Source organism: Adiantum capillus-veneris, chromosome 1, assembly GCF_014529385.1.
Source record: "Adiantum capillus-veneris isolate H3 chromosome 1, ASM1452938v2, whole genome shotgun sequence".
In the NCBI taxonomy this organism is placed as follows: Eukaryota; Viridiplantae; Streptophyta; class Polypodiopsida; order Polypodiales; family Pteridaceae; genus Adiantum; species Adiantum capillus-veneris.
Window position 1 is genome coordinate 127,463,661 of NC_140931.1, and position 13,983 is coordinate 127,477,643.

General features: G+C 40.3%; 1 protein-coding gene across 1 annotated transcript; it reads left to right on the forward strand.

The window, feature by feature from the left end:
* Nucleotides 1–12,215: 12,215 nt before the first annotated feature.
* On the forward strand, nucleotides 12,216–12,917 carry LOC147465531 (uncharacterized). The gene has a single exon (XM_086493604.1). It carries the CDS (start codon nucleotides 12,216–12,218, stop codon nucleotides 12,915–12,917), a length of 702 nt encoding a protein of 233 aa, XP_086349730.1.
* The last annotated feature ends 1,066 nt before the right edge of the window (nucleotides 12,918–13,983 follow it).

The following is a 13,983-nucleotide window of genomic DNA, read 5'->3' on the forward strand; positions in this document are numbered from 1 at the left end:
CATAAGTGTTGTGATACCTCTCCTTAAGCTTTGTGACATTCCGAATTCGTTTGGATACCGAAACGGCATGATTATGTTGAGTATTGAGAACGGACGCATACTGATTGTCTGACTAGGAAGTGGTTGATTTGCTTTTGTTGTACGAACGAGTAGTCTTTGAGTTCACTTTGGTGAGATTGACACCCTCATTAAGTCTCCGTGCCCCACCTCGAGTCGCTTCCTTGCATATTGACATTATGTTAGTACAAAAGAGCTATGTTGCAGACGTCCGTCGTAGCGACTCACTAACAATTTCCGTCGCTAACAGCGTCACAACTGCACACAACCTCTTATAGTGCACCACAATAGGTGACACCCAATTAGTTTGTTTTATTTTTTAGATGAACTCAGCTTCCTTGAGCTTCTTGATCTCTTCCTTGATCTTCTAAGAGAATGTCTCATTGTAGGTGTATGGTCGTTGTCTCCTCGGCTTAACATCATCTCTCATAAGGATAGTATGATAATATATTTTAGGATCCACTACCTTGAGATATTTATAGGACCAAAAACAAACATCCCTATACTCCTTTAGCGTTTGCATAAGGATTTCTTCCTCCTCTTGCGACCAATTCGTAGCTATGTATGTTGGCCTCAACTCTTCTCTAGGATTTGAAAGGTCAATTTGTTTGGCATTCTCTGGTCCCTCATAGGACTTTCATGACTTGTTTGACTGTCTCAACGGTTGCTCTATAATAATTTTGCGATCTTGCAAAGTATATTTTTTGTAATGTGAAGGAACATTGATTGCCTCTGGTTTATCGTTTTCTAATTCCATCTCAGTAGTCCAAACTTCTTTCAAGTTCCAATTCAACTCCTTATATTTTTCTTTGCGCTCAATTTTTGACATGGGAGGTTTCTTTCCTTTAGTTTTATTCGGTTTGCCGAGTGTTTGTTTTGTTTCCGTGCCTCGATCCATGTTTTCATTGTTGGATATCGTTTTGTTATTTTATCCTTGATGCAATCTGATGCGTCAACCTTCATCAAGAATTGTGTTTTGTATTTCATCGTTGTTTTTTTTGTTTTCCTTTCCAATTTATCTTCTCGGTTTTTAATATCTTTGTTGATGTCTGCGATGCTGGTTTGAGAATTCAAAAAAATTAAATTGTTCACCTCCCCTTAGTAGAAGTTTTGCTCTTACGTGCTCCTTTTCAAAGCCGATCCCTCCTTGTGAGTGTTTCTTTCTCCAACTCATCCATGGCATCATAGTCGTGATTAGAGAAAACTTGTTGCTTCTTGATCATAACAATAAATACCATCTAGATAGGAACTATATCATAGCCTTCCTCATCACAAAAGTGTGTGGGTGTGGATTCCTTAACACACACATCCATAGTGGCCAGAATTTGAGTCCACTTAAAGGGTTCAAATAGATTCTCAAGGAATGGTTCAGGTATATATTCCACATCATTTACTTCTCTATCTAGTATGTAGTCTTCTCGTCATAAACTACCCAATTCAAAAACCCCACGCATCCAAATTGGAGTGTCTTTTTGTATCTACAAAGGCAGTTTAGTTTTTGCTAACATATTAGAATCCAAATTTTGGATTGGTGTCCTCAGGATATTCTTGTAAGAATACATTTGACAACCTTATCATCTAATTTTTGGTGTTGTGTTTGTGGCACCAAAGCATATGCCAAACAGCCAAAAACACGCATGTGCTCAATAGAAGGCTTTCTATCATGCCATGCTTCATATGGAGTAATAGACTCAAAGCTTTCGTAGGACACCTGTTTAGTACATAAGTGGCACACATGATGGCCTCAAGCCAAAAAGAATGCGGTAAAGCTTGACTTTTGACCATACATCGTGCCATTTCTGTAAGTGACCTGTTTTTCCTCTCAGTAACACCATTTTGTTGAGGTGTATAAGGCATTGTACATTGGTGTTTTATCCGATGACTAGCCAGAAATGCATTGAATTCATGAGACATATACTCCCTCCCACGAGCGGAACAGAGGGTGCCCATAGTACATTTCGAGACATTTTCAACCATAGCCAGAAATTGTTTGAAGCACATAAAAACTTCGGACTTCTCTTTAAGCGGAAATACCCATGCATGTTTGGAGTAATCATCAATGAAAAGGGACCACAAACATCACTATGCATAAGCTGCAACCTGCATGTGGCCCGAACTGAACCATCCTTTGGAAACTTAGAATGCTACATCTTACCCAAAATACATCCTTCACAAACATGTTTGACAGGTGCTTTAAGAGGTGGCAAAGAAGCAACCATATCAGATTTCTGTAAACGTAGCAAACTGGCAAAATTCAGATGACCAGAACGTGCATGCCAAAGTTTTGCATCTGAAATAGCCTTTGAATCTGCAACAAAATTTGCAAAATTTTATCCACACTTGTCATACAAAGTGAGCTTATACATCCCACGGCACAAAAGGCTAGATGCAACAATTTCATCACACCAAAACTGAGATCATGGACTGTACATCTGTCATCCACAAATTTGACTACGAGTCCAAGTCTAGCAAGGGCGGATACAGATAAGAGATTCTTCTTGATCCGAGGTACATAAAGTGCATCAACAAGTGTGAAAGAACTTCCATTAGCAGTAGTAAGCACAATCTTTCCAACTCCGTGACCCGGATAAGAGGCATTGTTGGCACAAGTCACTGAATTCCCATGAGGGACAGACTCGAGAGAGGTGAAAAATTCACGATTTGAGGTAATGTGCTTTGTAGCACCACTGTCAAAATACCACACATGTGAATCTGCAGCAACAATTGACAAGCATGCATCATGGACAACATGATTGTAAGTGCACTCTGCGCTAAAAGCCCATTCTGCATCAACATCAGCATTACAGTCTCCTTTTACAGAAGACTCAACAATGGCTGCATTTGTAGTGGAACCAGCATTTTCAGTGGAACCACCCTCTTTCTTCTTAGCGTCTTTGGCCTTCAACTTAGGACACGACTTGATCAAGTGATCATTAGCTTTACAATAATGGCAACGCATCTTCTTTTTGCCCTTATCACCAGAATTGCCAGACGAAGTGCTGCCAGCAGAAGCATTAGGAACAGAAGTTTTGCCACTCGCAGCAGAACCATAAGAAGTGGTTGCATTACTGTTACCACCATTTCTTTGAGAAGCAATAAAAGCATTTTCAATTGCACGCTGCCTACTCTGTTTTTTCTGTAAAGTGACTCTTGCAACATCAATGTGCATAATGCATCAAACTTGACAACTTCAGGATTTACTTGGGTCATAAGTCTCCAAGTACTAGCAAAAGTCTGGTAAGAATCTGGTAAGGCATCAAGAACAGTCTGCACAAGGGAACTATCTAAAATGACTTCACCTGCAAAAATAAGTTGCTCATTGATATCCTTGACACTAGCAAGGAAAGTGTCCATATCATCTTCCTCATGCATAATCTTCGACTCTAGCTCTTTATGCAGCAAAGCAATTTTAGCCTCATTACGACTTGCATAAAGACCAACCAAGATATCCCAAGCCTTTTATGCAGATTTTGCTGAATGGATGTGAGGAACAATGAAGCGCTTCATAGACACGCAATCAATGCATGAGCCTGTGCATCCTTTACATCCCAACGAGCTTGTTCTGTCGTAGGCAAAACAACTCTAATAGCTGCAATCCTTGCAGAAGACCTGCAACATCCTCAGAACCAGGACGTACATCAATGCCCTGCACAATAGTCCAGACGCCCTTTGACACAAGAACGTGTTGCATCATATAAGCCCACATAGGGTAATTGCTGCCATCCAACCTGTCCTCGGCAGCAAACATCTTGAACACATCTGTGTTGTTGTTGTCAGCCATGGTAAATGTTGCACCTGATGTGAAAACTGTCCGAAAATCGGAGAAACGGAACGGGAACAACACATACTATATAGCACAAACCGTAGAAGACTATAAGGCACCCGTTATGCAGAAAACGGAACTGACAAAAATTCTGCACATAATGACAAAATTACCTGTGCAGACCTGCCTGTAGTGGAAACAGAGGCCGAAATGAGCCCGAATCAGAAATCTGAGCAGATTGAACTCTTTGAGCGCACCCAAAATATTTGTCGACCTACGAACGCTCGCCAAAGCTCACTGAAATCGGAGAAAGTGAGCAGGCGTGTACTGGAGCTGCTTGCGAGTGAGCCCGGGAGGACACAACCTGCTCTGATACCAATTGTTGGAATTAGGGTTGTAGAGAAACACACATAGCTTGGAGAAGATGAAGAAAGCTCAAGGAACACAATAGAGAGTGTATTACTTAGTGTGCAATGGAAAGATAGATAGCCCTAGAGTGATGGGCGTATATACAATGCTCGGGGAAAAGAACCTCCTAAAGAGGGAAAAAATGCCCCGACGGTCCTAGTGTGTTCACACACATCACTACCACACGTATATGGTAACACACCAGAAACATGAAATAAAGATCCTTGTCGAGGTAAGGGGTCTGTATAGGTCCACAAAGGTCAGTGTGAACCAACTCCAAAATGGCAATGGCTCGATGTGTAGCAAGCCTCTGAATATATTCGTAGGACTTCTGTGACTTGATATGTGAGCATGGTCATGAAGGGAAATTATTATGAGGATAAAAGCAAAGTGTGATACAGGTCTTTAAGTGCATTTAGTGAAAGAGGTAATGTTTTTTGTGAGGTTCTTACCACGCTTGTGAAGGATAAAAGAGAACAAATCACACCGATGAGTGACCGATAGTTTACCACACATATTTTCAAGGTAGTACACCAAAAAGAAGCCATGGAAGTTCTTATAAGTCTTGAGTATGATGGTTTGAGGTAAGCAAGCAGCTGGGTGAAGGCGTGTGAGCTTACTCTTAGAACACTCAATGGACTATGTTAGCTCTAACACGTCCATTTTCTTAAACAAAATTACTATCAAAACATATTGTGTTTTAACATGTATGTTGCAGTCTTTCCTGATCATATGTCAAATGCTGGGAGTGTTGTGAACTCCAACTGAATTTATGATGACACTGATACATCTCAAAAATTTGTCAAAACTACACATAAGCCCATGCAAACATGTACTGGTTTGTGCACATTTTTATATGTGTGGATTGCTCTCTCAGCTGGTGGGATTTCATGCACTCTTCTTTTTCTCAGATGTGCCATTTGGATTTATGGATCACGTGGGTTATCAAAAACAGGGGCCTTGTCACAAGCCAACTTCTATTATGTTTCCTTTATGTTGCAGCTTCCTTTGGCAAAACACTCCAGCTTGTAAATAGCTAGAGATTTCTTTGGAACGGCCTTATCTTGCCTGTCAAGGTCGCTGGTTGGGGGGAAAAAGTTCTAAGCCGTCTGTCCACTGTCCCTTATCTTGCAGAATTGGATGTTGCAACCTCTGGATGTATGCCACATCAGCAAGAAAAATGTTGCTTATATTTGCAAGTGACTGCATGGCACATCAATAGTGGGAATTTAAGCAGCAATTGACACGTCAACATACGAAATGCAATCTCTGCAAGTGAACCAGATATTCAAGCTCTATGTCTTGTGAAATTTTTGCAAGTACACTTTTGTACCTGGCCCTCCTCCCAACGACCCTGACTATCAGGAATGGTCATTTAAATGACCATTCCCATAATATTGACTCCCACCATGCTTCCCGCCCTCCGTTGATTGCCATGGGGTCTTTATTATTATGGAGAATGGTCATTAAATGACCATTCCCTACCCCTTCATTGGCATCAATGCTCCTCCCCTAAAGCTGCTAAATATCTCATTCTACAACTGCAACTGAAGTCGATTTTCAAAAGTTTGAAAGTTTTGATTCTTAAATAGATGGCATTTTCCTCACTTTCGTTTAGGCTAGCTTCACGAGGGAGCACTTCCCATCCTACCATTAGATGGCATGGGAGTCCCAAAAAGAGAAGAGGTCAATTGTTGTGCCATCTCTTGCCTACAAGTTTCATGTGGAACCCTTGGTTGGTAGCACTCTATTTTGTTGCCATACAGTTGTGAGGAGGGCCATTAGATGTTTCACATTTTAGATCAAAATCGACCATGTCTTAAGGGGTTGATATGCAAAAAATGAAATTTATGTCAAAAAATACTTGCAAGAGCCACTATTTTCTTGGCCATGTTTTTACAAAACATAATATGCTACCATCCAAGATTTGTGTTAAAATCTAGGGTATTCGCCAAGATTTATAATTGTAATGCCCTTTTTGTAAACCTCCAAATTCAAGATACAATGGATTGCAATGAAATTTACACTACAAACCAAAATATGTGAGCATTGATACTTCCCTTGAACACTCTATCACACAACAAGTTCCTTCTCTTCGTAGTTTACATGAGTGAAGGATGCAACAAAAATCTCTCTAAACTCATTTTTTAAAAAGGGGAGAATGTATAGATAACTGAGATTTATGTCAGTATTTACTCTATCCTACTCTCTATTTTTCATCTCTTTATTGATTTTTGAAGCTCAATCTTTTTTTTTTTCAAAACTCACAGACTGTGAGTCTTATATGTTAAAAAAATTTGAGCCGCTTTGAGCTCAATCTTTATAAATAGAGTGACAAGAGATATGTTAAATTGGTCATTGTAGAAGGCGAGGACAGTCCCACCAGGCGAGAACTACTCCTTAGAAGGCTGACCAGCGAGAACAATTACACTGGTAGTAATTACAATTACTGCAGTAACTTTGTAAGCCTATAAATAGGATCCGCAACAATGTATCCGCGGCTTTTTGGACTTTTGGCTTGTGGGCTCTTGCTTCTAGACTTTTAGCTTCATAGGCTTTTGGCTTTCAACTCTGTAATCAATTACTCTTGTAATCAATCCTCAGACTTCATCTGAGCTTAAGCCTGTTGTACACTGTACTAATTATCTTTGTAATCACTTACCCCTATAATCAATCCTCAGACTTCATCTGCGCTTAAGCCTGTTGTACATTGTACACTGATTATCTTTGTACTATTGAGATGAATCTATAATACCATTCCCAGTCTTCCATTTTGTGTCTTCCATTTCAGTACATTATTCCAATTCAGCTCTCTGTTTCAATCCAATACTTAATTCCAATCCTCACTAACCAAACCGCCTAGATAATCAGTAGCTCTAAACTCTAACAGTGGACTAGCTGTCTAAAGAGACCAGCTCTCATTCCATTTTGGCTATCACGGTGGCTAGAGCTGATTGCTCTTAGACTAGTGAGCTCTGTCTCCCATTTAGAATTTTTAGCTACAAACATGCCGCCCAGAGTCAATCGCGATCGAAAATCATCAACCCAGTTTCGCACTGATTCCAAAGACGTCGACCCTATATCAAAAGTGTTAGCAATTGAGTCTGATACTGAGAGGGACCTCGAGAGTGAGACTGAGGCTCAAGAGAAGCAGAGTAATGCTGAAGAGGCCAGAGACTCTCAGCATTCCAGTCACTCAAGGAGGAGGAGGGCTGAGTGTCAGCAACACAAAACCAGGACTCAAGGTTCTAGGTCCACACACAAGACAGTTGAGGCCAAGGGTATCAAAGGTAATCATCATAGTACAAGTAAGAAGGCCAAGGTAGAGACTAAGACTGAAACTGAAAAGGAAGGTCACCGAGATGCTGGCACTGATCATTACAGGAAGTCATCCAGATGCAGTCAGGCTACCAAGACCAGAGGAACCAAAGATGAAACAGACAAATGATTACAGTACTTCCTTAAAGATCTCTTTTTCAGTTTTCCAAGGCCAAAAAAAATATGATCCTCATGTCCACATTCAAGCCTTTGAGAAATATGTTGAATTAAAGCATATTGATGAAGATGAATGGGGAGAGTATTTTCCTCAAAATCTGAAGGACGCGGCAAGAAAATGGTATTACCACTATCCAGCTTGCCAGCTCAGGTCCTATAATAAACTGATCAAGGCTTGCGGGCTTGAGTACTCAAACAACAGAGGTGATGAAGACATTCTCTGTGAGCTGCACAAGATCAAGCAAGGAAAATTGTCTGTAAGAAGCTATGTGGAAAAGATCAAAGAGTTGACCAGGCAGCTGCAAGAACCACCTTCAGAAAAAATAATGCGTGCATGGTTTCTGAATGGATTTCATAGCAAGAAGCTGAGAGAGCAAGAGGTACCTGCACCCACGAAGAAGTTTAAGGACTTGGTGCAGAGAGCTCTGAAGCTCGAGCAGCAAGCCCAGAAGGAGCGAAGCCATAAGAAGTGGAGGTCTAGTAGTAGCAGCTCTTCTACGGAGAATTCCAACTCCAATGAGACTTTCAGCAGTTCTGATAGTAGTTCACATGAAAGGAGCAAGGACAAGGCTAAGAAAGCGTCTTGGTCCCAAAAAAACGACAAAATAGGCATGCAGATTGTTGAAATCATCCATACCAAACCACCAGTTAGGAATATGGAAACCTGGTGCTCCAAATCCAAATCCAGATATCATGTTTCCAATGAATGCCGACAGTGCATGTACTGCAAAGTGTATGGCCATCTGTGGAATAATTTTGGCATTTGAATCCGTCATTTCAAGAAAGCTAAGTATCTGTCTCTAATTGCATTTACAAATGCCGAATCAGCTGAGGTAGAGACAAGCAATGGACCTAAAGAGGAAAATTTAGGTACCAATGGTATAGGTACTAGGCGCGATAGATACCAAGGGGGTACTGGCCAAGGCCGAGGTCATTGCAATTTCCAAAATCAAAGTCTTAACTGCTATAGTTGTGGAAAATATGGGCACTTTGCAGCTCAGTGTCGAAATGACCTAGTACTGAGGCTACTGAGGCAAAAGCATCGAAACCAGTTCCAATACGGGCAGTCACTCGCAGTAAATGGGTGATTATTGAAGAGCTTCCAAGCAAGCCTTGAAACCAATCATTCCTGAAACTAGTAAATGGACTCAGCAAAGAGCAGTCTAGAAGGCTAAGGGCAAGGAGAAGGTAGTTGATGAATGGCAAGAGCAGCGAGAGCTGGTAGCTAAGGTCACAGAGGATCTAGCTAAGAAGCTACCATAACAGCCAGAGATTTTTGATGCTCGTGTTATTCAAAAGATACCAGCCCCGTCTTCTGAGAAAAGGCGACCAGATCAATCAAGATCTAAAATCTCTAAAACCATGCTTGTTGTAGTGCAAGGATTGGTGGATAATCTAGGGCAGGTCAAATCAGATTTGACTGCAATAGAAAACACTAAATTGGGGAAAGCACGGTGTCTTTCTCAGTGCCAGTCAAGGCTCAGTATAGACACCAGAACAGATTGGCAATGTGAAGATAGTCCTGATTCCTTAGAGTTCTAATGATAATTCTGACTAGGAGAGAGAAAAGATCTATGTCAAAATTTGTGAACGAATTCAGAAATTGACGATCGAATTAGATGATATCAGGAAGACTTTTCTTGAAGTAGCAAAGTTTATCAGACAATGGAGATAAGCTGAAGATGATGCCACAACAGCTGATTTTTCAGCTGTCAGAGATGATGAGGTGCCAGTAGTCTAGGTGGATTACAAGGTCAAGAAACAATGGGAGTCGCTATCAGGTGTTATACTGGATGGAGGGATAGGTGTGAATATCTTGGGGGCACATCTTCAGCAAAGGCTTGGTATCACTAATTTAAAACCAGCACCCTTTAAGGTTAGAATGGTTGATTATAGAGTTGTTCAGGCAATTGGTATGATTGAGAATATGCATATTAGGGTGGGTAAAGAGAAATTCAAAACCAGCTTTTTGGTATTGGATGTCCAAGGAGCATATGGTATGCTACTAGGACGACCATGGCTTCGAACAATGGCGCGGGTTGTTCATAATTATACAAATCAAACCATAACCATTCAGGGAACCAGTAGGAGAATCCAACTCCAAACAAATAACACTAGAAGCTCGAAGAAATCACTTTGACCTGAGGAACTTTGCCAAAAATATGGGGTTAAGAAGATTGAACGGATGCTTGCAGCCATGAGCATTGTTCCGTTAGCTGAAATCAACTTGAATGCAGTGTTATTTGACAAGGCTCAAGATGAGAAACAGAGAAAGCAGTTTCCAAATTAGCTCACTAAACTGAATCCTAGAGAGAGACCAATTCAGTGACAAGTCGGCCAGAGGAACCATCACTCCAAAAAGGGATATCCAGATTCCAGTACACCAGTGCACACTAAAGAGATCCTTGGAGTTCAGAATGAGAATCCAAAACCAACATCCATTCAGGGATTATGTTGCGGAGTCACTAGCCAAAAGGAAGGGAGGTGGCCCAAATTGGCTGCTCCAAGATGATCAAGAGATTAAAGAGTGGAATTTGGGTTCTGAAGTAAGTCCTCGATTAATCAAAGTGAATAAGCATCTGAACCTAGAAATGAAGAAAAAATCCAGACTTATGTCCAAATATACAAAGATGTATTTGCATGGGCACATACTTATTTGAAAGGTGTAGATCCAGAGGTTTGCTGGCACAGAATACCTTGAAGCCAGCAGGCCGTGATATGTATAGTTTTATGGATGGCTACAGTGGTTACAACCAAGATTGCTCCTGAAGATAGGAGAAAAACCACTTTTATTACTGAATGGGATGCATTTATGTATTTAGTCATGCCATTTGGTCTTTGCAATGCTCCAGCAACATTCCAACGTTGCATGATGGAGATATTCAGTAAATTCTTGCACAAATTTCTAGCTATTTTTATGGATGACTTCACTGTATTCTCAACCGAGGAGAAGCATCTATTGTTTTGGAAATGGTTTTTAAGCAATTTAAGGAGAAGAGTATCTACTTGAATCCATTCAAGTCTGTCTTTTTGGTCTGGAAGGTACAATTAGTGGGGAATCTAGTGTCCAAAAGGCATAGAGATGGCCAATATGATAAAGTCCATTGTGTCCAGCAGGCCAAAGCACCCCGCATAGCGTTTGAATTGAGTTCATTCTTGGGGTATATAATTTTTTACAGAAGATTTGTTCACATGTTTGCTACAAAGGCATTAACTCTATATGAGTTTACCAAGAAAACCAGTAAGTCCATGTGGACTACTAAATGTGAAGAAAACTTTCAATGTCTTAAAAATGCCATTATCAGTAAGCCGGTACTCCCACAACCAGAATGGAATGTTATATTCCATGTGCATGTCGATGCTTCAAGGCTAGCAATGTGGGCAATAATGGCTCAACCAGATGGAAGGACAGATTATCCATTTTATTTTGCTAGTCGAAGATTCAGTCTAGCTGAACAGGGATATACTACCATGGAGAGAGAAGCACTGGGAATGGGTTTCAGTGCCACCAATTTTTGGCATTACTTACTGGGAAAATTATTTCATTTCTATGTGAATCATTAGGCACTACTATTTTTATCAACAAAGTTATTATCCGAGGAAGATTAATCAAATGGATGATGTTCCTGATGGCATTTCAGTTTCGCATATTCCACAAGCCTGGTAAATCTTATTGTGGTGCTTATTTTCTCTCCAAAAGTACTGAAAGCTATTCCTAAAATATCCTTGAGGGATGAGCCAGTAGATGCAGAGTTGTTCAAGTGATATAGCTGAGGAAAATTCAGACCATGAATGGTATGATGTATATCAGTTCCTTTCATGAGGAGGATTCCCAGACAATACGACTAAGAATTAGAAGAAATCTCTGATCATTAAGAGTCTGAAGTACACCATAATAGGAGGATTGCTCTATAGATTGGGTATAGATGGTGTTCTTCAAAGGTGTGTGCCAATTGAAGGGAGGATGAAAGTCATCTTTGAAGCACACGATGGGGATTCTAGAGGATACTTATCCATTGATATCACTTATAAGAAGATTCTGCAAGCCGGATTATGGTGGCAAACCTTGATAGCCGATGTTTGAAGTTTCTGCAAGAGTTGTGATATATGTCAGAGAATGGGAAAACCAACATCAGCTGATATGACTCCACTCACTCCAGTACAGTGATGACTAGGAGTATTCATGAAATGGGGTTTGGACTTCATGGGACCATTCAAGAAGGTCACTCCAAGGAGAATCAGTACATCTTGATGGCTACTTGTTATGTCACTGAATGGGTAGAGGCCAAGGCTCTTCCAGATAATATTTCCAAGTCCACTGTCATTTTTCTATTTGAAAACATTATCTACCTCTATGGATGCCCCATTGAAATTGTGTCTGATCAAGGGACACATTCTATTAATGACATAATGGAAGATGCTTTCAGTTAAGCATAAGAAATTGACTCAGTATTATCCCAAGTGCAATGGTCACGTAGCGAGCAGTAATAAAATGATCAAGAATATTTTGACCAAGATTGTTCAGAACAAGCCACACCAGTGGGATATCAAGATCCATACGGCTCTATGGGCCTACAGAACCGCTTATAAATTCACTGGAATGACACCTTTCAGAATGGTGTATGGTACTGAAGTTGTAGTGCCTATTGAATTTTTAATTCCCAGTCTCAGAATGGCAATTGAATACGGATTAGATTTTAATCATTATCTCAAACAAAGACTAGAGGAATTATTGCAGCTGGATGAGTTACGACAAAGAGCCATGCTGGAACAGGAGATTGTTCAGCAACGTAGAAAGCATTGGCATGATAGAAGGATAAAGGTTAGGGAGTTTCAAAAGGGTGACTCAGTTTTTCTATATCAATCCAAACTGGGCCCGAAGAAACCGAACTTGAAGATAGCTTGGACTGGTCCATTTGGAGTTGATTGGGTATTTTCAAATAGCACAATGAGGTTGAAAGACTTATCTGGATTACTACTGCCAGGTGTTTATAATTGGGCCAAGATCAAGTTATATTATTCTAATGACAAGGAGACCTCCAGAGGTGATGATACTAGTATTCTAGGTACTGAAAAACAGGGATTATCAGACCCGACTGTTCTAAATCTTTTCCATGCCAGCCCAGTATCAGAACTAGTAAAGTCTCAGTATGACAAACCAATGCCAGTGATGACAAAATGTGTTAATCATTAAGGAGATTATTGAACCATTAGGAGAAATATGAACCTTGCATGGGCCTTGTAAGGAATCCTAATTTTTAGGGATTAAGGCTAATGTTGTGTGGGGTTTAAGGGGCAAGGGCATTGAAGAAGGTAGTTTTGAGTAGGGTTTTCTAGCCTTTTTTTAGACAAATGTAGGATGTGGAAAGACCATATTAGGTATTTTGGTAAAAATCTCACATTATGGGAATCTCCAAATCGACCGAATTCATGTAATTTGGGAATTTTCCACTTAAAGTGGGAAAAATTGAGGTGTGTGGCTAGTAAATAAAGTGAAAATCTCATAGGATTGTGGTGTTGATAAACACCAAAAGTCAAGAGGATGTACAACACATGGATTTGAATAATAACTATAAATTACATAAAACAAAGGAAGATACAAAAAAGATTTTGTTTACAAATTGACTAGTATAGTCACAATAGAAGCTCCACATAATTCTACTCCACATTTGATACCATATCTGAACTTTGATCCAAGTGTGGCTGATGTGCACGAGTGAGGCCTTCTTTGGCTTTTAGAGCATGTCTTTCTGGAATCTTTATTCTAGAAAATGGTCCTTCTTTGTTGGGTCTCCAGGACCAAACAATTGCATCTATAGTTTCCCACACTTGTGGGTCCTTATAGTTGACAGCCCAATAACCCTTCCAACAATTACTGTAAGCTTGAGTATCTGTCATCCCACTTTTTCTCGCGCAAGGTGCCCAATATTGAATCAAGAGTTTTCTGTAGTTTGGTGATGTAGGCTCATTATCAATGTCAGATAAAGCCATTGCAAGCCACACTGGATAGATTTCTGTGTCACTCGGAACAAGCATAAGAAAGTCACCTTGGTGCACATCAGACATAGGGTCAAACTCTTCCCTTGGCCTATCTCGTTGAGGCCCACAAAAATGATCATTCAACTCTTCAAGGCCTAGGAATCTTTCTGCTCCTTGTTGCAAATTCATTGTAGTGCTTTGTAGATGAGAATATTCTTGAGTTTTTGGCCAAAACATTTCATACAAGACTCCCTCTGATATGATTGCTTTTCCAATCTCTT